General features: G+C 40.7%; 1 protein-coding gene across 1 annotated transcript in view; it reads left to right on the top strand.

The window, feature by feature from the left end:
• Positions 1–27300, top strand: part of RGS7BP (regulator of G protein signaling 7 binding protein) — a 94575-nt gene that overhangs the window by 53823 nt on the left and 13452 nt on the right. Inside the window, exons 3-5 of the mRNA XM_008161861.3 lie at positions 7184–7314; positions 23926–24073; positions 27135–27205. Coding sequence (XP_008160083.1) covers positions 7184–7314; positions 23926–24073; positions 27135–27205 — 350 coding nt within the window. The remainder of the gene's footprint in view (positions 1–7183; positions 7315–23925; positions 24074–27134; positions 27206–27300) is intronic.

Raw genomic sequence — 27300 nt, 5'->3', positions numbered from 1 at the left:
TTTTATTTTGGAGATTGAAAAGATAGGGCCTTGTATATTAAAGGTTCATTTCCTACTGGTCAATAGGCATGAGATTCAAGTATCATGAAAAAAGAATTCATCATGTGCAGCCTATTAACTCTGTCAGCCTCTGATGCCTTGAGAAATTCCCAGAAAGTCTCAGAATCGCCAACAAAGTCACCACCCAGTCCCAATTCTCTCCAGCAATGCCTTAATCAGTAACTTCTAAGATAAATAAGATGATTTACAACTCAATAGTCATATTTTAGTCTTATTTCATTATAAGTATCATAATGTCAGGAAACTGATGGCTATTGATTTTTTTAAGTGTTTAAAATCTGTTTAAATATAGTTTTTACTCTTTAAATGGAAAATAAATAAGCTGCTTGGTAATGCTACCCATTATTTATCAACTCTCTCCCAACGGGGTCAGGGGGAAATGTCAGAGGCCATGTCAGAGATCCTGCCAGAGGACAAAACAAAAGTAACAGGGAAATGAGGGCCATAAATAATATGGCCCTAAACCATGAACTGTGCTGGCCCCTTGAACCTAGTTGCTTTGCATAAAGGTGCTCTAGGTAGCAACCAAGAGGTAATTCAGTTGCACTTCAGTTTCTCCTTCCTGTGAAAATCCTTTCATTTCTGACTCAACTCGAATAGCTCCAGGGCAGTTGGATCCCCACTGGTGTTCAGTGGTGAGGACATCACAGAGCCATATGTTCCCATGAAAGGAGGTGCTGTGAAGTGAGGGGATTTACTGCAATTATTTCTCCAGTGATCCTGGGAATACCAAACTTGCTATGACTCTCTATGAAGAAAATGCAGGTCTCCGCCTAAAATACAACTTTCATTAAAAAAAAACTCACTAGAAGAAGATTATGAGAAAAATGGAGACATAGGGAGAAAAATGTCTTCTTTTCATTTCTTCTCATTAACTAGGCTTCTCTTTTTACTGAAATGCTTATTTTGGTATAAAATAGTATAGTTATTTAGTAGGTATCTGGCATACGTTCTGGGTTTATGAACTCCGATAGATCCTATAATTGCCTGTAAGAGTGAATCTGAAACCTAAAATAATAACTGGATCCCGTATCCACACACATGTGTGCCCTCTTTGACCTCTGACTCTCCATGGGTTTTATACCCTCAGGGGACTGACTACCTAAGTGTCTACTTCAAGGAAACCTTGAAGGCTAGATTCTGAGGCTGTCCTTAAATTTGGCACAGAAATAGGGTTAAGTGGAATCCATCTGGGAAGAAACCACAGGCGGTATTAGAAGAGATAACCTGGAGATAAAAATCCTTGGGTAAACCATTAAATCCCTTTACTCCCTGGCTATTTGCTCAGAAAAATAAAGCAAAGGGTATGATCCCTTCCCTCATCCCATTTGGCTTCCTGAATCTTTCCTTACCATTTGGTTCAATAGCCAACAACAGGACTGATTGGGAAATGACAAACTTGGTTACATTGGCTACAACAGGAGTTCTGGTTTCCATTTCTGCTGTAGCAACAAACCCCACATGTTTACTAACATCTGTGAAGTGCTGATGCTTGTCAATGGGGTCACACCTATTTTCCTCAGCCTAATGGCATGTTTATTTAACCAAAGTTCATATGTGGGAGCAGTAAGCGCATAAAACATGTAATAGGATAGCAGATAATTTTAAAACTAGAGACTCTACGCAAGCATGAGGCTAAGTAAACACAACTTTCATGAGTTAAGATGGATTGCAGCCAACCGCTAACAGTCCTTCACAATTTGTACTCGTTTTCCCACACATGGTCCCCTTTGATCCTTGCAAAAACCTTGAGGTACTTCAGCCCGAATAGTTGTTATTCCTACTTCTCAGCTCGGGAAACTGAGTCCCAGAGAAGTTAAAGTGGCTTTTCTAAGATCACAATGCTAACCAGCCAGGTCTATATTTAGCGCTAAGTTTTCTGACTCCAGAACCCATTTTCCTTTTATTATGTTTTGCTGCCTTCAACTAAATATATAAACCATTACATTAGGGACAGACTTTCAAAAACAACAAACATTTTGCTGGTTTTCAAAAAGCTTTTAGTAGCGGCTCAGAACACCAAAGTCTGGCAAATTCGGCAAAAAAGCAGACACAGGGCCAAGGCATTTTGTAACTGAAATCCCCAGTGTGTTCTCTCCTAAACTTGACCTCACTAGCCATAAAGCTTCTCAGTTGTTTTGTTCAATTTATGCCATGAAATTAGTTGGGGAAATGAAAATCCTTGGACATCAAGAAAATACCCGTCACCTAGATTCTACAATTAACATTTTATCACGCTTGCTTTACTACGTATCTACCTGTCTTTTCATCCCTCTATCCAACCAGAAATTCACATTATGTTTCTGAAGTTGCAGACATCAGTAAACTTTACTCCTGAACAGTTCAGCATGCATATTATTAACTAGAGGTCAATACTTGCTTACGGTTCTCTTTTTAGGTACAATTTTCTTATAATCAAATACATAAAGCTTAATTGTACCATTCAATAAGTTTTGCCGAATGTATACACCCGTGTATCTCAAATCTCTATCTACCCTCAGCCCAGAAAGTTCCCTCCCCTCATGCCCCTTCTCATCACTATTCTAATATTTGTCACTATTAATTAGTTTTATCTGTTCAACAACTTCATATAAATGGTGTTATAATTTATTTTCTCTTTTGTGTTAAGGGATTTTTCTCCCTGAAGATCATGTTCTTGAGATTCATCTGTGTTGTTTCATGTGCCAGGAGTTTATTCCTTTTAATTCTTCAGTATTACTCTATTGTGGAAATATACTGATTTCTTTATCCACTTTCCTCTTGACAGACACCTGGCCTATTTCCAGTTTTGGGTTATTCTAAATAAAACTACTGTGAATACTCCTATAGAGATCTTTTTGTGAATGTTTTCATTTCTCTTGGGTAATTACTTGAATTGCAGGTCATAGGACAGGAGTATGTTTAGTTTTATAAGAAACTTCCAGAACTATTTTTAAAGGAATTGTACCATTTTAACCCCCACCAACAATGCATGAGAGTCTCTGTTGCTGCACATCATCACTGATAGTTGGCTTGGTCAGTCTTTTTTGAATTACAAAATAAGAATATCCACAATAGAAAGTGTTTCTATCATCAAGGGATGATTAAGGCGATATCCATACACTTGTACCCCTGTTACTATATCAGTTCAGGTTTCTTAAGTTGGCTAATTAAAGACATTAAATCCTAATTCTCATCTTTAAGGAGTTATTTGAAAGATACATTATTTGGCAGTTATTTTAAATGTTTTTTCATTCAACTTGAGCTCTAAATCACTGAACTATTGTTGACGTTCATTTCTAGGGTGTTTTTCTATTAATACTGAGGCTTTCAACATAATCAAAATGGTCAGTTTAGCTTTTGACTTATGCTCATAAGAAAATAAGTAATCACAACCTAGTCACTAACTGATAACATTTCTTTTGTCTGAATTGAATGAGCATCAGTCACCTCAGGAATGTCTCATAGACCTAAAACTTGAAGAATGAATCATTGTAGACTGAGTCTAAGTGATATGTGGTAAAGTTAGCTCTGAGTTAAGTTGCTGCCATTTCCTTTTTAAATCATTATTTAAAAATTATGATTTCAGAGTGAGGAAGGGAGGGAGAGAAAGATAGAAACATCAATGATGAGAGAGAATCATTGATTTGCCTCCTGCATGCCCCCTCCTGGGGATAGGGCCCACAACCCAGGCATGTGCCCTTGACCGGAATCCAACCCAGACCTCCTGGTTCAAGGGTCGATGCTCATCCACTGAGCACCACCGGCCCGGTACAATTTTATGTTAATGTAAATGTTTCCTTAGGCTCTACCATTTATCTCTAGGAAGTTTCAAGCTTTCAAATTGCTGTTTTCTTGGCTTTTCCTCCATTCCCCATGCTCTGACTCCTGCTCATTTGTTATGAAAATAGCCTAAATGATCTTAATGCTTCTCAAAACCGTATTTCAGTTCACTGCTATAACATTAAACAGTGTATAACCCATTTGACAATTTGCCTTTTAATGAACCTTTAGTAATTAGTAATACAGCTGAGTGCTCTAAAGTGGGAGAAATAAAATATACAAGTCTCGAGGCTAATGCAACCCGGTCAAGGGATCATGAATCACTGACATGAAAGATAACATTCCCACTGCTCTTTAACTAGTTCCTCTCTTTCTCTATACTTCAATTTTCCCAAGATCTCAAAGGATAATCCACGAGTATATGTATGAAGGTTTTAACTAGGAAATGTGTAATGCAACTTTAGCAGCAATTAATTTTAGTTGGGCAGATTCTACTTCCAGTGGCACCTACTTAGTTCCTTCCTGTAACAGTTACAAAGGGTGAAATGGTTCCACAGTTCCTGGAATCGCCATTGGCTACAGAGGCATTAGGGAGATGGCACCCAAGGAAATGTTATGAATTAGGCATTTTAATCTCCATTTCTATTTGCCTTTTACAGAAGCACTTAATACATTGCTTTATCTCTCTGTGTCTAGCTACAAAATAATAAATAAAACATACTGGCTCTGAAGTTATGACTAGAATATTAACTCTAGTCATTTCTTTAAATTACTTTAAATGTCATCTATATATGAGGTTTGCATATTTTTGGAACTAAGCCACTACGCACATATTTTATATCTTTGAAAATAAGAATACTCCATGGCTTGGAATGATACTGTCCTCGCTAATTGTCCCACTCATCAAATGTACAATACATACAACAGATTTATTATAGGTGGTTTTTTAAATCTGCATATGAGCCACCAGGGCCAATGTTATGCGTAGGTGAAAATAGGCAGCTAGGATTGGGACGATGAAGCAGCACAGAAACGAACCGCCTGCCTTAAAATATTTTCCCTCTAACCTGCCTTAGGGATGAGACACTATCTTCACATTTTCCTATAGAAGTCAATGTATTAGCAGGTAACATACAGCATGACATTTGATTACACCAACTAGTAATGCCCATTATCCCTTCAGAGTCTAGCGGGGCCATGCGGGGATGGGCCACAGACAGAGACATTTTGAAAGGCTCAGATGCTATGAAATAATGAGACCTTGTGTGTGTGGTGGAGGAGTATGGAGGTCCATCCTGAGGGTGGGAGACTCTGAAAGAAAATCTGGAAACTTTCACCAGAGATATGCTTGATTCCAATGTTGGCCTAGTGCCGTGGTCGGCAAACTGCAGCTCGCGAGCCACAGGCGGCTCTTTGGCCCCTTCAGTGTGGCTCTCCCACAAAATACCACGGCCTGGGCGAGTCTATTTTGAAGAAGTGGCGTTAGAAGAAGTTTAAGTTTAAAAAATTTGGCTCTCAAAAGAAATTTCAATCATTGTACTGTTGATATTTGGCTCTGTTGACTAATGAGTTTGCCGACCACTGGCCTAGGGCTAGACCCCTGAGACACCAATGAGAGAGTAATGTAGTCTTTTATTTTTCTGATAAAGCCACATTTTGCATATAAGCTCTTTGGAGACACTTTGTTCTTTCTGACACAGGAAAGACACAGGATGACTGTGCACCTCACTGGCGCTGAAGCAAGGAATGTTGCATTTTCTTGTGTTATGTAAGCCACTAAGTTAGACACACTCTGGCTCATCCACTAAATAAGTATTGAAAATGGAAACTGTCATTGTAAAGTGCTGCGTAAATACAAATTCCTTTCACATACAGAATTTAAAAATTGAAGCCTCAATTTTTCTCCTAATAATTACCCCAGACATTTTGCCACTGACCCACTTTCCAAAGGAATCAAATCCAAACACTGCATTATTTCATCAGATTTCAATGCATTTTAAATGAATGGGGATAGAAATAAAAATAACACATTAGGACAATGGACAGAGTTCATTTGTAAGCTTCTTCCATTTCAAATCTATCTCTAAACTTTATCCCTTTTGTTTAGTTTGCTTTATTCAACACATGCTAATTTACTTGCATATAAAAGAAAGAGTTTTGCCCTGGTCACCTGAGCACCAAAGGGTCTCGGTTTCAATTCTGGTCTAGGGCACCACTTGGGTTGCAGGTTCACTCCAGCCTAGTCAGGTGCTTGCGGGAAGCAAGCAATGGATGTGTCTCTGTCACATCGATATTTCTCTCTCTCCCTTCTCTCCCTCTCTTTCTCCTACTCCTCACCCCCATTTCCACTCTCTCTGAAATTCAATGGAGAAAATATCCTTGGGTGAGGATTTAAGAAAAAAAGAGTTTTATTAACAACTAACTCCTTTCTTAATCAAAAAATAAAAGTGATCACTCATGTTTTATCATATTTGCATTTATTTTAAATACATTTTTATTGATTTCAGAGGGGAAGGGAGAAGGAGAGAGAAATAGAAACAATGATGAGAGAGAATCATTGATTGGCTGCCTCCTGCACGCCCCCAGTGGATAGAGTATCGACATCCACAGGCCGATGCTCTATCCACTGAGCCAAACCAGCTAGGGCTATCATATTCACATTTATATTTTTATCGTAGTTAATAGAGAAAGGCTCAAGGACTGTAGAATAAAATTTAAAACATAAGTTCAGTGTTTAGTTAGCACTAGATTGTTAAGCATAATTATTAGAATTTTATTACTTTTCTCTTTTTTCATAAAAATTTTATTTTTTCATTAAAAACTTTTGGCCTCTCACAAATTAACCATAGCAAACAATAAAGGAACATCCTTTAGACAGAAACAAAAGCCTTCGATAAAAATAATTTGTATCTCTAATCATATTATGCTAGGGTCTTAATATTAAAGAACAATCTCACCACTGGCAATTGACTAGCTCTTCATTTGTCTCTCTGAAAATAAGAGGTTTTAATCTCTTCTTGCAAGCAAGGATATTTTTATGGTTTAAATATATTTTGGAATTTGTTCCAATACTTAAGTTGAAAATATCTGATATTTTCAATTACTTAAAACATTTATGATTTTCAGCTCCCAGCAGAAATCTGCTGCTGAAGTGGGGGGAAATTAAGAGCTGTTAGTCAGAAAGACACTTACGTAAGAACTATGATATTGGTCATTGGTTTGAAAGCAGGAAGTCCTAAATTTTAGACTCAAAGATTTAAGGAAGCATTATTCAGCACCTTTTCCTCTCAGAGCTAAGGCAAATGGCTGATGAGTGAAATCCTGAGAATGTTCACAGCTTTTCTCTTTCATTGTGTTGCAGCCCGGAAGGTGGCGAGATCCATCCAGAAATCTGTCGGCTTTATATCCAGCTGCAGTGCTGCTTAGAAATGTACACAACAGAGATGCTAAAATCTGTATGTCTGCTGGGGTCTCTTCAGTTTCATCGAAAAGGTAGCTACATTTAATATATTGCCATAAAACCTGAGGAATATTAAGCAGAAGCTCATCTTCTGCAAAGTACCTGCATGCACTGTATATCTATCCACACATAATTAGAAAGGATGTAAAGGTTCAGGAAATAGTTGATATCTACAGTAATAAAAGAGAAAGATGTAAATTGACCAAACTTTCGTGACACCCACCAGCCAATCAGGAGTGGGTATGCAAATTAACCCAACAAAGATGGCGGGTTAATTTGCATATGCAGGTGCCGAGCGGCCAGGGGCGGGATGCTTGTGTCGTCACTATGACAATGATGCAGGTGTTCTGCGCCGCCCCAGCCGCTCTGGGCCTCTGGGCAGCGTGGGAAGGCGGAAAGGTGGCTCCGGACTAGAGCAAAGGCGGTGCCAGCAGCCAGGGGAAGGAAGGCCCATTCTTGCATGAATCTTTGTGCATCGGGCTTCTAGTAAATTAATAAAAGAAATCAATATCAATTCTAAATGCCTAAGAACACTGATCACCTTGAGCAGAAATTGTGATAGAAACAGTTCTCAATTTATTATTTTACCACTTGTGAGCATGACTTTGGTTAAAATTGACATAGGCATCAAAAATATATAATGATCTTACTAGGCTAGTAAATGCTATCCAAGATTGCTACTATGTATTTCCCTAAATGAATTAGGTTGCAAGAAGACAAATTGTATCCCAAAGATTTAAAAATAGGAGAAACTCAACAAACAATAGGGAGGCATATTAGTTATAGAAAATCTCATTACCAGGCTTAAACTATAAAAGGAGTCTATTGGTGCCCTAACTGGTTTGGCTCAGTGGAGAGCGTCGGCCTGCAGACTGAAGGGTCCCAGGTTTGATTCCGGTCAAGGGCATGTACCTTGGTTGCAGGCACATCCCCAGTGGGGGGTGTGCAGGAGGCAGCTGATCGATGTTTCTCTCTCATCGATGTTTCTAACTCTCTATCCCTCTCCCTTCCTCTCTGTAAAATATCAATAAAATATATTTTTTTAAAAAGGAGTCTGTTGGCTGAAATGACTGAAGCCTCCAGCAGTGGTAGTGGCTTCAGCATGGTTTGACCAGACTACCGACTCCCATTCTCAGTGATGTTCTGTCTTCTTCTGGCTTTGCCTTCAGGCTGCCTTCCCCCACATTAGCAAACTGATTGCAACAGTTCGAGTAATAACATCTGCACATCACAAGATCCATAAAAAGTCAGAACTTCTCCCTACTACAGACTAGCAAACATCCTAAGCTTCATTCTGATTGGACCAGGTCAGATCATGGGTCTACACTTGAACAAATCACTCTTGCCAGAGGGATGGAATTATGTGGACTGGTTTAGGCAATCCAGGCCCTTTCCTGGAACTAGCAGAGGGTCAACCCCACCCAACCAGTGGCTCTTACATGACGTGAGAGAGTGGAATGGAGTGAATGCTGGGAGGAAGCCAAAAGTTCCATTACTGGAGGAGTAAACCCATATTTTCTTCACTAATTCACCAAACAGTAATTTATTGGGAACCTCCCGAATGCAAATATTTTGTGCTTAAGCTCAGGAGAATAGAGGGTACATAAAATGAAATACTTGTCTATTATTTAAATTCAGAGATAGAAGAAGTTAATAAACTAATACTCAAGGAGAATCTTATAGAAAGGCTTGGGCTTGAGTTGGATTGTGAAGAAGATAGGGTTCAGGTAGGGAAGGAAAAAGACACTTCAGGGGAAGAAACAAAGTAGAGATTTGAAATCAAATGAGCATGTAATTTGAGGGGAGCTAAATAACATGATAAAGTATTTATAAAAATTATATCTGTGTATATACAGATGTATACACACACATAGGACTAAAAACAGGGTCATGCTATGCTCCAAAAAAGAGAACATTTTCTCCATGTACATATACTATTTATTTTTATCAGCATTCCAAAAGCTTACCTTTCAATGGTTTCTATCTTTACTTCTGTTACTAATACAAGTGAACTTGTTTGAAGAGATTATCTCGACACTCCTGAAGCCTGATCAGAAAAATGAGTATCATACACCCTGATGAACTGATGACATCCAAACAGGTTGTCATGGCCCAATGTATTTACTTGTCCTCTTCTCTCTCTCTCTCTCTCTCTCTCTCTCTCTCTCTCTCTCTCTCTCTCTCACACACACACACACACACACACACACACACACACACCTCCCAGCTCTGTTTCAAAGTAAAGGAGGGCCCCTCACCCAGATTTCTTCCTTATTGTATTAGGTGTTGAACATACAAATAAAAAAAACAACACATCACCTTTGAACTGATCAGCTCATTTGGTCTTCACTGTCTTCTGTCTCCATTGTCAGCATTTGACCTACTTCCTTCCCTTCCTCTTCTTTTAAAAATAATAAACCCTGCTTCTTGCTCTAGTGCCTAACTTATATACAATTCTAAACATAATATAGCTGATACAGTGGTATCTCCAATGTGGCCTTGGGCTAGGAAAGGGGCCCATCTAGATGACCTCACTAAGTTCTTCAAGAAATCAATGCACCACCAGTCAGCCAATTTCCAAGCCATAAACCGTTCTTTTTTCATTCATTTATTTGACACATATTTATAAGCCAGCCACAATATACTACTAAATTCTACTACTTAACATCAAATTTAATAACTTATAATTCATGTTGACTGTTAGCTTTCCTGAGCATCTCTTTAATCTTCTGTCCATGTCTGCTCTTAGGCCACCATCAATTCTAACCTATGTTACTATGGATCCATCTGTCTGCCTTCCATCTTCAGAGAGATAGAGATAGAGATAGAGATAGAGATAGAGATAGAGATAGAGATAGAGATAGAGATAGAGATAGAGATAGAGATAGAGATAGATAAATGGAGAGAGGGAGAGAGAGAGAGAGAGAGAGAGAGAGAGAGAGAGAGAGAGAGAGAGAGAGAGAGAGAGAGAGAGAGAGAGAGAGAGATCAAATAGTCCTTAGAGTCTCAGGGGAATAGTGACTCCCATTCTAGCCTGTAACACCCGAAATTTCTTTATGCTTAGAACCCCTTCTGGTATGTTTTTTTAATGCTATTATGAAAACTGGTGTTTTAATAACTTTTAGGTTATCTAATTTCTTCTTTGTGTGAGTGTTACCGGTTGGCCATTCCCCTCTTCTTTACTATTTCTTTTCCATCAAGGAAAGAAAAGGAATTGTAATTGAGTCATTAAGTTTGGCTCAATAAGAGTCTAGTCAATTTTTCTTTGAGATTAAATACTGAAACCAAATTGCTTCACGGTTATTTTTATTTCTAATCACCTCCCTGGCTGCCATCAGAGGTCCAGCAAGTATTGTATATCACACTTAGTTTTACTATTGTATCGAGCAGTCATGAGTTTACTCCTTGGAGGGCACATAAGGTCACTGCAGGTGCAAAGAGTATGGTTTCTTTGTGGGGAAAAAGAAGCCTCAAATCATTTTAACGTTCCTGCAGTGTGCATGAATTTAGTAACAAAGATTGTCGTTTTCTCCCATTTAAGCAAATCATGATTATCCTTAGTCCTTAGCAATATCTTTAGCGGATCTTTATATATTTTTTGCATATACCATGCTTCTGAATTGTTGCTATCTCATAAGTTTGATTGATACAATCTATTATTTGGAAATCTTTTATACTTTACAACATTAAGCTATCGCCAAAGAAATGAAGAAAAACTACTAAAATGATGTTTTCTTTTTTTCATAGCCAACAAAATTAAATTAAATTACCAAAATGTGAGGTAAAATCCACATTTAATAAAGGCTATTGGGTTATCCCATGCAGAGTGTGGTTCTGAAAAACTATGCTTGTAATTTATATTTATGAGGAGAATAATTTTAGACATCTTGTAGTTTCATATTCCAGCATGTCAAATTGTAGATTGGACCATTACTTGACAAAGTCTAATTTCTATGTTTATAGTGAAAAATAGTTGCTCTCACTTCTTCACACTTTGGTTGGTAGGAAATCTTTTCCCATAACTGAGTCCATGTATCACATTGACCGTAAATGCCATTTCCTGCCACCAGATGAAATGAGATTGCAGGTTTCATTCACTCTAAGGGAATTGAATGATCCTGCTCTCGTGGCCATGGCTTTCGTCTCTCTCTCTCTCATTCTCATCCCAGTCAATCAGTTTTGGCAACAGTCCCATTCTGAAGGAGCAGAGATGACAGAGCACTCCATGTGACTCCCCTTCACACCTGACCTTGCTCGTTCCGTCTTTGTTCTCATCTCACCTCACTTGTCAGTGGCCGTCTCTGGCTCTGCTCTGCCTCTTTGCCACAGCATACAGCAAATCTGTCCCCAGGTCCTCTGAGCGTATACCATTTTCCCATTCTCCCCCCAAAATAAGGGGCTCTCTCCCGGAATGTGTCACCATGATTAACACAGAGATAAAAATATGCAGAGGAAATGTAATCACAAGAGGGAAAGAATAGAAAAATGTTAAAAATTGAAAAATCTTAATTCAAAATCTAGTGGGAGCTGAGGCCTCAAGAGGCTCTAATGAGAAATTAATGAACTGTTATCCAGCAAAATTCAGGATGAATTCAAGACAAAGAGCAGACTATGAACAGTAAAGACTCTAATGTATTCAGCCTCGCATTAAGAAAAGGAAATGACCCACACCAATGAAAGAAACAAGCGACATAAAGACAGAAATGGAATATAGGCAGAAGACCTTATCCTTTTCTAATGTAATGAGGCAGTTGATACTAAAATAGAACAGTAGGTCAGAAGAAATAAACCTTAAAATAGACCATGATTCCAATTCTGAGTGGAAACATGCATTCATTGTTTGAACAAGTATACATTGAGCACCTAGCATATGTAAGGCATCATTGGAGGTGCAGTGATCAGGCTGAAGAGATCCCTGTTCTTGTGGACCATATAGTCTAGTGCCGTGGTCGGCAAACTGCGGCACACCAGCCACATGCGGCTCTTCGGCCCCTTGAGTGTGGCTCTTCCACAAAATACCACGGCCTGGGCAAGTCTATTTTGAAGAAGTGGCATTAGAAGAAGTTTAAGTTTAAAAAATTTGGCTCTCAAAAGAAATTTCAATCATTGTACTGTTGATATTTGGCTCTGTTGACTAATGAGTTTGCCGACCACTGGTCTAGTGCAAAGGAATAGTTTTTTAAAAAATGTTATAAGCATCCCAAATACCAATAAGTGAGATGTCAGTAATGAAAATAGAATAGGTGATGTAATCATAACTGGGTGTTTTAGAAGAGATGGTCAAACTCTGTAAGGAGGTAGCATTTACTAGTAACCTAGATTTGAATGACAAGAGGAAACAATCTCATAAACATTGGTATCTAATGCAAAGGACCCAAGATCAGAACACATGTACACTGATTGAAGAATATAAACATGACCAACTTCTGAACTCTAAGGGTGATCTAAAACCATCTGTTATTATTCTATCTTCATGTCTTCATATACCAAACAGTTACTAGAACACAATAGTCATCAACTTTTGTCAAAGTAGATATGAGCTGAGCAGTAGAATTAAAGAAATGATAATAGCCTCCACTGATTATGTACCTTCTACTTGCCAGTGCTTTATACGTGTTATTTTATCCTTAAGTATCGTTTTCCCCTTTTCACATTTGAAGAACCTGAGGCTGAGAGAGGTGACTTGTCCAAGGTCACACAGCACATTGGTCCCATTGCAAAGTTTGTAATTGTTCCTCTAATTGTCCCATTTTCCACTAAGCTATATTGGAGAAGGACAAAGAGAGCATATTAAATGGAGAAATGGAAAATAATAGCACTATGATTAAATTTTATCCACAGATTTGGCTTATTTATTATTAGTGCGCATACTAGTACTGCAAAATGCCATGTTTAATGGATAAAATCCATTGTATTTAATCTCTTACCAAAATAACATGAAGTTCAGAGAGTTACGTTTAAGATGGGAGAGAAAGTGAACTACAGAAATCATTTAATGATTTATAAAATATTTTACTTTGAGTTAGGAAGCTTAATGTTAAGAAATGATGATACTTGGTAAAGTAAAATAAAATAAATGCGCTCAACTGGTTAGAGCATCGGCCCCATACACCAAGATTTCAGATTCATTCCCCAATCAGAGCACATCAAAGAATCAACCAATGAATGCATAAATAAGTGGAACAACAAATGGATGTTTTTCTCTCTCTTTCTCTCTCTCACTCTAACCAATAAATAAAAATTTAGCCTTAGCCGGTTTGGCTCAATGGAAAAAACGTTGGCCTGCAGACCAAAATGATCCCAGGTTTGAGGGCACGTACCTTGGTTGCAAGCTCCTCCTGGGCCTGGGCCCTGGTTGGGGCTCAGGCAGGAGGCAACCAATGGATGTGTTTCTCACATCGATGTTTCTCTCTGTCTTTCCTTCTTTCTTCCACTCTCCCTAAAAATCAATGGAAAAATAACCTCGGGTGAGGATTAACAAAAAAATAAATAATAAATAAATAAAATGTAAAATATACCACTTATGTGCTCCAAAAGGAGCATGGAACAGACTGTGGAATCTCAGTGGGAAGGCAGGGGTGGGTGGGAAGAGATTAAGCAAAGAATTTGTATGCATATATGTATAACCCATGGACACAGACAATAGGGTGGTGAAGGCCTGGAGGGGGGCAGGGCAGGTACCGCCTAGAAGTGGTCAATGGGTGAAACAGGAGGACATCTGTAATATTTTCAACAATAAAGTTTTGTTTTGTTTTTAAAAAAATGACCATGATTTAGCCTTAGATACCCACGGTGGAAGAGCTGAAATTAATTAATTGTACAATAAATCCACCTTGTCCAGTGTTCTGCTCTACTTTAAAGGCCAGAAATGGAGCAGTAAAAGTCTCATAGGGGCCTCTTCTAATGTATCTTCTATTGTCTGCCCCTTTCCTGTGCTGCCCGGGGACCCTGTGCTTTCTCACTCACCTCCATGAAGCCACCTCAAGGGCTGCTACTCTGGGAGCAGTGATGGGACTACAATGCCTAAGGATCACAGAGTTAGCACTTGGAGCAGTGAGGGAAAAGGGGATGGTTCTGTATGTCTTCTGAACTGGCAAATGTTTATTTCTCAGTGTATGGGCAAGAATGGAGCTCTGTGCATGATATAATTGTTGTTTTCCACTATGTGTTTTATGGCACTCTGAATAACTTCTTACCATAGTATAGAAAAGCATTTGAAACTGTTTCTTCACATAGGTAAACAACTGAATTAATGTAACTTATTTCTATTTAAATTACATGCTTTTTAGAAATGGGAGAGTAAAAGTGGATTACTTAACAAACAGCCTATATTTCCCCAGGTGTTTTTTTCACAGTGCGTGGAATTAAAAAGCACTTACGAAAGCATTTCCAGTTATGAAAATGCATGAGAGTGAGAATAACTATTTGGATAAGCTTCCGTGCATCGCATGCCAGCCATGTTCATTTTGTTTTCACAGTCAGTATGACAACTGTCCTAAAACCTTCCCTGGGCATGGTCTCATAGCAGATAATGTGTCTGAGTACACAGGACATAGGGAATTTGCCCCTGCCATCAAAGAAATGATAGTACACAGATACATTATTAGCTCAGAGACGATTGGTTTGTTTTGTTTTGATTCTGGGGAAAATTTACGTAAATGAATAAAATTGACTTGGCTGAACACTAGAGGCTAAACTCAGGACCTCAGAAAAAGGCACTGTGTATGTCAGTGCTTCTCATTGTCACTGGTTGTCTGAAGACAGGCGGGAAAGCAAGAAGGAATGGAAGTAAAAAGGAGAAAAAAGGAGAAAGAGGACTGGAGAAATAAGAGATCAGGAGAAGGGAAGTGTTCTCTAGAGTGGAGTGTAAAAAAAGACCCCCACTCTAAATAAATGACCCATCCCAATCCCCCAGGCCCATGGCTAGGACCTCTGAGGGTGAGGGTGTTCTGTGGTACTCTGGAGACTGCCCCATAATCAGATGTAGTTTTGTTCCCCTAAAAGGGCTGACCATTTCTCACGAATATAAGAATAACCAGCCTTCCAAACTGGTATGTGCTTCATGGGTGGTTTCCCTTAACATTTCCTCAAACATGCCTATTATATTATCCATAAACAGGCTAAAAATACATGGAAGTCCCAAAGGAGCTGGAGGCAGCAAGCTCTGCAAGGCCCTGAGAAAAGTGGCCAACTTTTTGATATCCTAGTTCTAAACCGCGATGAAGCCAGCTTAATGATTTCAAGGTGCTCTAAAAGCTCTCCTTCTCCCCTGACTTCATCCCCTATCTGAGCAAATATTTGTTCAGTGAGGCCTGAAATTGATTTTTCAGGGGACAGAGTTGGTTTTTTTTTTAATTTCATAATAAGAAGTGAAATGATTTTCCATGAATATTCACTTTGTTGGGTGAAATAACACATTGACTTAAAGATGCCATTTGACTCCTTTCCTGAGAGCCCACCTAATGTTAGAGAAAAGGGCTCCATTCTAAGAACAACTTAGAATAATAATTCTAAGGGTCAAAGGGGGAAGCTATGGAAGAACTCAAGTTGGCCACTGTCCAGATTTGTGGGGTGTTTCTCTGCTGACTCTTTAATGTGGCTTAGAAGAGCATCAGTGAACTATGATCCTTTATCCTCTCCAGCCTCATTGCTCACCAGCAAGCCCCTCACCTGTTCCCCACCCCATACTCTGCCTTACCACACTCAAGGCATCTTGAACTTCTTGGAGGAACCTGAACTTGCAAGTTCTTCCCAGTTGTTCCCTCTGCCTGAAACCCACACTACCCCACCCCACACCCATCCCTTTCACCTGGCCTACTTCTATACTTTCTTTGGGCCATAACTCAGATGGGACTTCTTATAGGAGGAAGCTTTTCCTGGCCTTTCAAGGCTGGGATGATGCCCACCCAGTGTGTCTCCCAAGCATTTCCATGGCACAGATTGCAGCACATGTTCCATTGAGGGACAGTTGCATGGTTTCTTGTCTGTTGTCCTTTCTAGATTTGATCGCCTTGAGTGTGCTCACCATTGTACCCCCAGCATTTAGCACAGTACCTGGAGCAGAGTAAATTTTCAATTAATAATTATTGAACAAGTTAGTGAATTGCTTTCATTCTGTATCTGTTGTCAAAAGACAGGGAGTATAATTGGAGGAAAAGCTTGTCCAGAGATGTTGAACTGAACTCATGCATGTAGTATTTTTCCCTCCTACTGAGAATCTATTGAAATAACAGAAAAAGATATAATGAAAAGAATAAATCCATATTAGTTCTTATATCTGTCAGGGTAGAGTAACTGCTGCATGAAATACCAAATCTCAATGGATTAGAATAATAAGAGTTCATTATTTATCCATCTCATAGTCCAATGCCAGAGTTCATTATTTATCCATCTCATAGTCCAATGCCAGCCAATGGGGTTGGCAGTGTTTCTCTTTCTGTTCTCCACATCCATTCATTCATCAGGGAGAGGAAAGAAAGCACAGGGGATCATATGGGAGGATTTCTAGGAGCCAGTCTGGTAAAGGTATAAATCACTCCTGCTCAGAATCCATTGGCCATAACTGTCACATGACCTCTCCTGTTTGTAAGAAGAAAAGAATATAGAGGTTGTCTCCCATGCCCCTGAAAAATAAGAAAGGATGACTTCAACAAACTAGAACTTATAAGAAATTTCTAAAGACTAGGGAATTTCTCAAAATTAGAAAGTACTTGGGACTAGATTGGTGAATATAACTAAACAGAGGAAACCATAGCTCTGATAAGAAACACATGAAGAAACAAACCAAATTCATGCAGTAGAAAATTACTGCAAAAGTGAAATCAATTCTGCAGATACTTCAAACATGGAATCAACAATTGCAAATCTATAGTCGAAAAGCTGGGCTGCCCCATGCTGAGCAAAGGAGAGAGGGCATCGTTGCTTGCCCCAGGAAAATGCCTGGTCTGAGTGTGAGGACTGCAGCAAAGCAGAGCACAGGGTAAAATAACTCTGAGCTTCTGAAAGGACAGCTGTTGAAATAAGAAAGTAAGCACAAGACTCCCGTGTTTTTTCCCAGGGTCAATTGCTCAGTATATTTTATTAGAATAGGAGCGGTAAACAGGAAACTCAGTAAGCATGGGACCCCCAGAACAGGCTGATGAGAAGCACCCAGAAAAAGACAAATATGATAGGATTTCACTTACGTGTGGAATCTAAAGAATAAAATAAGCAAAATTGAAACGCACTTATAGACATAGAGAACAGACTGTTGGTTGTCAGAGGGGTGGGAGTTGGGTGAAAAGGTGAAGGGATTAAGAAGTACAAATTAGTAGTTATAAAATAGTCACAGGATGTAAAGTACAACATAGGGAATATAGGCAATAATCTATATATATAAAAGCCCAAACGACCTTTACGACTGTTACGACTGAATGACTGGAATGACTGGTCAACCAGTTGCTATAACATGCACTGACCAGGGGGCAGATGCTCAGTGCAGGAGCTGCCCCCTTGTGGTCAGTGTGCTCCCACAGCCAACCTCCACAGCTCCTCCCCCTGCACAGCCCCTCCCCCCAATCCACCCCAATTGGGGGGTGGGGTGGCGGCTGCCAACCTCCTGTGGCAACTCCTCCCAGCAGGCCTACTTACTGTGGCCTCTCCCCGCCACTGGCTGCCCCCCCGCCCCTATAGGCCCTGATCGCCAGCCTGGCCGAGGGACTCCACCATCACGAATTCGTGCACTGGGCCTCTAGTATTGTAATAACTATGTATGGTGCCAGGTGGGTACTGGAAATATTGGGGGAACACTCTGTAAAGTATATGACGATCTAACCACTATGCTGTACACCTGAGACTAATGCAAAATAATACTAAATATAAACCATAATTGAAAAATAAAATTAAAACCTCTTTTCAAGAAAAAAAAAAAGAAACACTTTTTATAAGCTTTAGACACACCTTGTCCAGCCACACATCCTGCCCCTCCTCCACAATAACCAGAAAGAGGATATTATAATCAGAATGATAGGCAAACAGCCTCAAAGACTAATCTGAATATGTTATCAAAGAAATGTGTGGGTGATCTTTCTCCTTTGCTAGTGGAAGTGGGATCCTTCCGCTATCTCAAGAAAAAGAATTTTCTGAGACTCACACTGGAGGATGAGTGATATTTATTTGTGTAGAATTGCATCCCTCAGTTTCTAAAGTCCCATTTCCCTTAATCCAGGCCTGGAAGAGGTGCAGCTGGGGCTTCAGCAGAGCTAAAAGCAAAGCCCATGTCCAGAGTAGAGCTGGGTCCAGTATGGCATTAGGCCAGTTAGTCCATTGGTCCATTGTGTGGGGCCCACATGGCTGTGGGAATTGTGGGTGAATGCAGGAGTGTGAGGCAAGAGGCAAGAGGAAGAGAGAGCAAACTCCTTTGTTTAGGAGTTAAAGTATCTCAAATCTTCCCATGCTTGCGTTGGCCATGCTATTCTAGCCAATGAGCTGCTCCCAGGTGTGACCCATAGACAAGTACCTTCCCTATGGCACCTAGACTTTACTGGGCATGCGCCTGTTCTTCCCCTCTCCAGTGCCTACCCTCCCCACCCCCCCACCCCCTGCCCACCCCGTGGAGGACAGACTGGTGGCTTCATGGGGATTATTCAACTGCAGTTTCCTGGCAAAACTGCATAAATGACTATACTATTTGGCCTTTCCTTTGCTCCTTTTCTCTTATGAATAACCAGGTTATTTACAATGGTATCAAATAGACATCAGGAATGACTAGATTTTTAAGAAAAACCAGTACCCTGACAGGGAAATGCCAAATGCAAAAAACAAACAACTGATACTTCAAGAACAAGTTTTAAAGTGGAAACAGATGAAGAATTTAAAATATATGTAATCAGTATTCTCAGAAAGATTTATTAGTATGTCATACCCATAAAACAATAACTGTCTGCAAACAGAAGGAAGCAGCCAGATTCATTGGAAACAAAAAAATGGTATCAACCAATAAAAATGCAATAGCTGGATTAATTACAGTTGGAAGACAATTCTCCTTTAGTCTTTGGCATTTCTGTACATCTTGCAAAGTGAGGCACTGACTGTCCCTTGTTTTACACTATCTTTTCCAGGATGTTTATTTAGTAAATACCTTGGGAAACAGAGACAGTGTCTCCCTCCGGAGCAAAGCATGCTTACTATTCAGTATAATGAAAATGTTTCCCTCTGGAGCAAAAGGCAGACATGCTTATAAAAAGACTCAAAATCCCTAAGCTCAGCATTCCTGTTCTGTCACACAGCCTCCTGGATGTATGGATAAGATCTGGCCCTTTTTGTATCTCCCTGTGGGAATTAGGACTCAAGAAACCAATGCTGACACTCTGGCTACTGCCATTGTCTTCGACCCAGGAGTCTCGTGTCTTCTTCCAGTACCTATTAAACTGTAACAGGCTAACTCACAGATAGAGGAAAATCTCAAACCTTCACAGTTCTTAATTATTATAATAGACATACTGAGAGCCTAAAATAATGACCTGAAAGATCAAGTCATGGTATTCTCCCAGAATTTACCTCAAAAATAAATATGGAATATGGGGGATAATTAAGAAAAATGATGGAATTCTGAAAGAACAGAGGAATAGAAAGAAGTAGGTAACCAAGAAAAATAGAGAAAATTTTCTAAAGCCTAAACAAAGATTTAAATTGAAAAGGCCATAACTATCAACAAATTTCTCCATAGATATTTCATTACAAAGAGAAAAGGCTGCATCTACAATGGTAAAAGCTGGCAGAAACCACCTTAACCAAGCAATCAATAACACTTAACTAACATCATTAATAATGGAACAAACTGATTTATGTGCTTTCTGACACATGACAACATAAGAAGGTCAAAATATCACTTCTATAATATTCTTGCCAAAAGGTTTTCTCGTAATCTAGGCATATGAAAATAATCAGACAAATCCAATATGAAAGACATTCTATAAAACAACTGGCCTGCACTCTTCCTTCAAAAATATCAATAACATGAAAGACCAAAAAAAGACAAGGGTGCTGTTCTAAATAAAAGGAAAATAAAGAAACAGAACAACTAAATGCAGTCCATAATCCTTAATTGGATCCCTTGATTTTAAAAAACAAACTATATAGCCCTGACCAGTTTGGCTCAGTGGATAGAGTGTCGGCCTGCAGACTCAAGGGTCCCAAGTTTGATTCCAGTCAAGGGCATGTACCTTGGTTGTGGGCACATCCCCAGTCGGGGGGTGTGCAGGAGGCAGCTGATTGATGTTTCTCTCTCATCAATGTTTCTAACTCTCCCTTCCTCTCTGTAAAAAATCAATAATATATATAATATATATATATATTTATATATATATATTAAAAATAAAAAAACAAACTATAAAGGATATTATTGGAACAATTGTGGAAATTTTAATATATACTATTAAATAATGGCACTGTACCAAATTGCATTGACTCATATTTAACCAAAGATTTTTGGGGATACAATAATTATTTAGAGGTTATATAGGAAAACATCCTTGTTCCTTAGGAAATATATGCTGAAGTAATAAGGATAAAGTGTCATTAATGTCTGCAACTTACTTCTAAATTGTTTATATAGAAAAATATATATGATCAATATAATGTATATGAAACCAATGTACAATACATACACATATACATAGATGAGAGAGACAGAAGCAGAGAATGAAATATAAAAGAAAATATGGCTAATTATTAACAATTGGTGAAACTAGAATATCTGGGTGTCCATTGTATCATTCTTGAAAGTTTGCTGTAGGTTTGCTAATTTTCAAAGTAAAAAATGGGAGGAAATTGCTCTAGCCAGTTTAGCTCAGTAGATAGAGCGGCAGCCTGAAAATTGATTCCAGTCAAGGGCACATACCTAGGTTGCAGGCTCATTCTGGCCCAGTCAGGGCACCTGTGGGAGGCAACCAATCAATGTGTCTCTCTCATATCAATGTTTCTCTGTGTCTCTCCCCATTTCTTCCACTCGAAAAAAAAAAAAAAAATCAATGGAAAAATGTCCTTGGGTGAAGATTAACAAAAAAAGGGAGGAAATTGATTGCAAATGCCAATCAAATGCCAAAAAAATGTATAATAATAAAAGCATAATATGTTAATTAGACTGGACATCTTTCCAAACGTCCTTCTGGATGACCTTCCGGACGAAGCTGGGGCTGCGAGGGAAGCCCGGGTCCCAGGTGCCAGACAAAAGCTGGTGCCAGCAGAGGGGGAAAGGAAGGCCTACTCTTGCATGAACTTCATGCATCGGGCCTCTAGTTAATATAATAAGAACCTATCCCTAGACATATTTAGGAGTCCTTTCATAACTCAAGAATTTAAAGATAACATTCTGAATTTTTTTCAGAGAGTTTGTGAGCTGACACAACTACTAAACTTCAAGTTCAATGTTCAAGAGCTATTCTTGTTCATCCACATTATAGAGCTAAAATGAGGAAAAGGAGGATATTGCTTGCCATTACAATCTCATAGGCATTTCAGGAATACATGAATAGTGATTTTACTTTGAAAAGCTATAGAATGGTATTTGTCTTATAAAAGTATAATTATTACAGACAATACTAGTAAATGAAAACAAAGTGGTCATGAATTGGATTCTATTGATGCCTGTGTTGTAAAAGGTGTACATATGAGGAAGGTAGAGAGAGGACTCCAAGAAGGAACATTATACTACCTGTTCCCTAAAGCTAATATGCCTGAAACTAATTAGTATACCTGAAACTAATCCTACCTAATAATAGACAAATATGCAAATTGACTGCACCTTTGCTACGCCCAAGCCACAACCAGCCAAGCCACGCCCACCAACCAATCAGGACACGTATGCAAATTACCCCAACCAAGATGGCAGTTAATTTGCATATCAAGACAGCGTAGAAAGAAGCGAAGAGCTACAGAAGGGAGCAAAGCTGTGGAGAAGCAAGCAAGCTGGGGGGAGGAGAAGGGAGGAGCGGAGGCGGGTCGGGGGAGAAGGAAGGAGAGCGAGCGGGCTGGCGGAGAAGGGAGAAAAGCAGGTGGGCTGGCGGAGAAGGCAGGGCGTGGGAGAAGGGAGGAGAGCAGGCGGGGCGGGGTAGAGTGCAGCAGGAAACCCTATTGCAGGATTCTTTCTGCAACGGGAATGCTAGTATAATATAATATAATATAATATAATATAATATAATATAATATAATATAATCCTACCTAATAAAAAGGTAATATGCAAATAACCATCACTCCGCTACGCCCACGATTGGGCGGCAGGAGGCTGGGGGGCGGGACTCGGGGTGGCATATCCGGCCATTGAGAGGCACGGGGGGGGGGGGGCGGGAATCCCGCCCCGCCCTGTACCTCTCAACGGCCGGATTGGCGGCCGGTGAGGGGGGCTGCCTCGGACAACCCGGACACCCGGCTCCCCTGCCATCGGAGGCGGGGAGCCGGTTGTCCGCGCTGGCTCCAGGCCAAAAGCCTCTACCGGAGGCTTTTGGCCTGGTGCACGCGCGTGCACCCGGATCCCCTGCCGTGCTCCCCTTCGTCAGCGCCTCAAGCCCCAGCAGCAGCGGCAGTGGCTGGGGATGAGCTGGTGATCCCAACAGCCTGGCAGCTCAATGGCGGCGGCGGAGGCAGCATTGGGCCTGGGGACTGGCGAACAGGCAGAAGATGGCCCTGATTGCAGGAGGCTAGGCCTAGGGACCCTACCCGCACAATTTAATCGTGCGCTGGGCCTCTAGTATAATATAATATACCAGATATATTTCATTTTGAAATAAGGCCGTGAATTCATTTTGAAATAAGGAGTAAAACCTTTGGGCAATATAGTCCTGATGGCAGGACAGGGGCCACTGTGGCCCCTAAGTCAGGCAGAGCCCACAGAGCAAGGAATTCCATCTGTGTGTATCTTCTTTGCTGCCCAAACCATACCCTATTCCCCAAGGCATTTCAACCTCACAGACTAGCATCCTATGCTGACCTGCCCAGAGGGGGGAGCAAATGGACTGCATTTGCTGCACTCTCCCAGGAAGCACACTGCAAAAGCTTTTAAGAGGTCAGTGCCCTCCCACTGTGAAGTGGTAATATGCTAAATTATGTGCTTAATTAACTCACACCCAACAGCATGCCATAAAATTGGAAAAGCAATTCCATTACCCAGGATCAATGTGCATAAAGTCCACACAAAAGGATCAAAAGTTCTCATCGGTGAATGTATGTTTGTGCTTTGGCTGAATATTCAGAGGCTCATTTCTACTCTAAGCTGATGAATGGTATCTAGTTCATCGCCACTTAATTGCTTATCTCCTTCCCCTGATCTAACTTCCTAAGAACGGGTTACAGAGCACCAATACTCCATCAAAGACAGGACCTTTACTTTTATCTTGATCTTCAAAATTGCATCGACCTCAAGCTATCTTTCCCAGAATGTTGTGCAAACATGCTACACACACACACACACACACACACACACACACACACATTTATCTTTATATATCAATTATTTTAGTATTCAGAAATTAGTGTTAATGGAGCATTTGGTCCAAAGCATAGCCAACCTTTGTAATGACATCTTGGGCATACAGCTGCATTTATGACTTCTTGTCTATCTCCTCTTTACCAACACCCCTACCCCTGGCCCCACCTCCCTGCCCCTCAGGAAAGGAGCCTGGCGGGGGAACCAAGAGTTTGGATTGCAGAATTGAAGAGAGCACTGAACCACCTGCTCTAGAGGACTCCGCTTCACCCGCCGTAGATACGCAGCAGCATTCCTGGCAGGTTTCCACAGACATTGAGAACACTGAAAGGTAAGTGGGAAGTTACCCTAAATAGACTGCCAATCCTCCTCCACTCTTCTGGGCTGCAGGGAGTCAAGATTTTGTGTTTCAGAGTCAGAAACAGAGCGCTCAGGAAACTGAACTGAGAGAAGGTAAGGGGTCCAAACTGCAATGGAACCGCAGCAGAACCTCCCGTGGAGGCAGGCTTGCTCATCCCACTCCACCCCATCGCGTCTCCATGGAAATAAAACAGTGTGCTTCCTTGGCAAGGGAGAAAGTTGGATCTACGTACCGTCACAGTTTATCTAGTGGGCTGGGTCCCCAAATGGTGCCAAGATGCCTCTGGGAGGTTCTCGGATTTCAGATGCATGGACTGGCCTGCTTGGCTGCCACGCAGGGGCTGAGCATGCTGTCTAGTTCACAAACAGCTTTTTGCTGGGCTCCCTTCTCTTACTCTCCCAGAGTGTAGCTGATGGCCCCTTAGTGGTCAGAGCGAGTTAATGCATCTGTCTTAGCGAGCAGTTGCTCACTGCTAGAGAGGGAGTTTCTTTCTTGGGAAGAATAGATTCTGCAGTGATTCTGTTTCACCTGAGGAAAGGGTGCAATGATAAGCGCCATGTCTCATCTAAATGCTAAAAATGCTATTCGGTGAGGCAGAAGGACAAGGTGCTTGTTTATTGTCCTTCACGCTTATATCTTGTCCTTTGCTACTGATGTCCCCAGCGCCTGCACAAGCAGCTGAATGAATGCTGGGCAATTCCACCAGTGCTCTGTGTGGGGTGGGGGGTGGGGGGTGGGGGGTGTGGGAGCGGGGGGGGGGGTGCGGGGGGGGGGGGGAGTCATTGACAAGATAAGAAACATTTTCTTTTTAAATTTTTAGAAATGTAACACATGAGGGCATTTATAGCCATTGTGGTTCTACTTTCAGATCATGATATAATTCTAAAGCTAATTGCCGAATTTCTGTGTTTATAGAAAATTGAAGCATGTGGTAATTATGTACTATTAATAAAACTTGGATTTTGTATAAGCTTGGAAATCCAACAATTCAAACAATAAAGCTGTTTGGCACAGTTTGCTAGAACTATAGACAAATGATGAGGGAGTGATTTATCTTAATTTATAAAATGGAAAATGTTTTGCTCTGTTCCCAGGAAGAAATATCTGCCAAAGGGCTGTGGTCAGGGCATAAGCCATCAGCAAAGCCTTTTTCCTTTTTTGAAGCTTTGCAGAGAAGCCACATCCAAGCCCCGTATGCTTGCAAAAGCAAGCTATGGCTAGCAATAAAAATAGGGGCGTATAGTCCAAAGAGCTGGCGCGTTTCAGTTCTGTCCTAAAGCCTGGATTCAGGTTGAAGGAGATGGGAATGACTGAGAGAAGTAGGAATAGAGACCTGTCTTGGAGGGTGGCTTCCGCAGTTCCTCTGTTTTTCAGCCCTAAGATCTCACACTGGGCTGCACATCACAATCATCAGGAGGACTTTTTAAAAAACATTGATGACTGAACCCCACCATAAACCAACCAAATCAGGCTCTCAGGTCGTAGGGCTCCGCATAAGGTGATTCTCCCATGAAGCGTCCAAGGCTGAGAATTGGTGCTCTCCAAGGAGACCTTGCCTCACATACTGCATTACTAGCCCTTTCCCACTTTGTGCCTGCCCAGCACCCACCCCTCCCATCTACCCTTGGGAATTTCACAGGAAAACATAGGGTGCCCTTGTATTTCTGGATGCAGGGCCCTGTCCTCCTTTTCCCTCCCCCCACTTCTCTTTCTAGAAATACCCTTTGGGGCCTAGCAATATGCAGTACCGCACAGACGATCCTTACACCCGTGGGAAGGTGTTCTGAGTGTTTATACGGGTGTATTTCTACAGATCCCCAGGCTGCTTTCTGCTCCTTTTCCATTCAACTCTTCCTGAGTTCCTTTTCACATACCAGGCAAGTGGTTCTCAAACTATACTCAACAGAACAGTTGTGTTTCATGAAATGGACTGAGAGATTTCAAACCTAAAATTAAAATATGGCTCTATTTCCTCAAATGGCAGGAAAAAATTGATTAATAGATAGCATATCCGTAATTTTAAGATTATCCTCCACCTCCCCACAAAAAAAAAACCCTTTTTTCCCCCTTAAATCCTGGGTGCCAGCTATTGCTTGCCTAACAAAAAGATGTATCTGATATTTGCTCTTTCAAATGAAATCCACCACTGTGTCTTGGGATTTCAAGAATGCTGACTCCAGTGGGTAGCCATTGCTGGACATATGGGGAACCACTGTCCCAAAGATTTGAAAAGTCCACTTGCCTCCTCCTACTAGGAAGATGGCTTCTGACTCTCCAGCTCTGTGGTCTCATGGCCATACGTGGTCTGGGATGAGGGAGGATGTTGGAGGTTTGCAGTGTCAGACATATAGGCCAGTGTAGAGGAAGGCCCAGCTGTCTCACACCACCACCACCTCCACCACCCCCTGCCATTTCTCTCTCTTTCTCTCCCTCTCTCTCTCCCTCTCTCTGTTTCATCCACTATGAAGAGCTCTTCTCTGACACTGTTAGAATTTGTTATACTCTCCCATCATTCCAAGTCAGTTTAATAAGTATTGGCCCTGTGAATGCTTAACACCTGTGTTACACCAAATTCCAATCCTGGTAAAGAGAGACAACAGGGAGTGAACCTACACAACCACAACAGCCATCTGACCAGCACCCAGCCTCAGCTTTACCCGGGTATCTCCATTATTCTAGTTGTGTGTCCTCCGCCTCACTCTGGAAATCTGAAGTACTGCCTCATGACCAGAGGCTCTTCCCTGATCTCAGTCAGGTCCAACCCGTGGCAGAGATGAGGGCTCCTGCAGCAGAATGTCCCAGAGAAATCTTGGCCAGGCTAGTTCTCTTTCCTCCCAGAGTCACCCATCTTGGGGTTTTGTGTTGTTTTGTTTTCTTATAAAAGCAAAATAGATTCAATATTTGCCTGTTGCAACAAGAGCTAATACAATTAAGCACAGACTCTTGTCCTTCCGTTGAATCACAGAACAGACTGAGATTGCATTTCCAAAATTTACAGCTGATGATTTTTTTCTTTCTATCACTTTTACAGAGACATGCGAGAAATGAAAAACCTTTTAAGCAAACTCAGGGAAACTATGCCTTTACCATTGAAAAATCAAGGTGAGTCATGTCATTTCCTTTTGAAGCAGAGGATGTTTTCTAACATGAGAACCTTGGGACTTGTTTCAGAAGAAATTAAAGCAAGTTCTTCTACA

The sequence above is a fragment of the Eptesicus fuscus genome, chromosome 4 (genome assembly GCF_027574615.1).
Source record: "Eptesicus fuscus isolate TK198812 chromosome 4, DD_ASM_mEF_20220401, whole genome shotgun sequence".
Taxonomy (NCBI): domain Eukaryota; kingdom Metazoa; phylum Chordata; class Mammalia; order Chiroptera; family Vespertilionidae; genus Eptesicus; species Eptesicus fuscus.
Note: the sequence above shows the minus strand (reverse complement) of the source record. Positions and strands in the feature narration are given on the sequence as shown.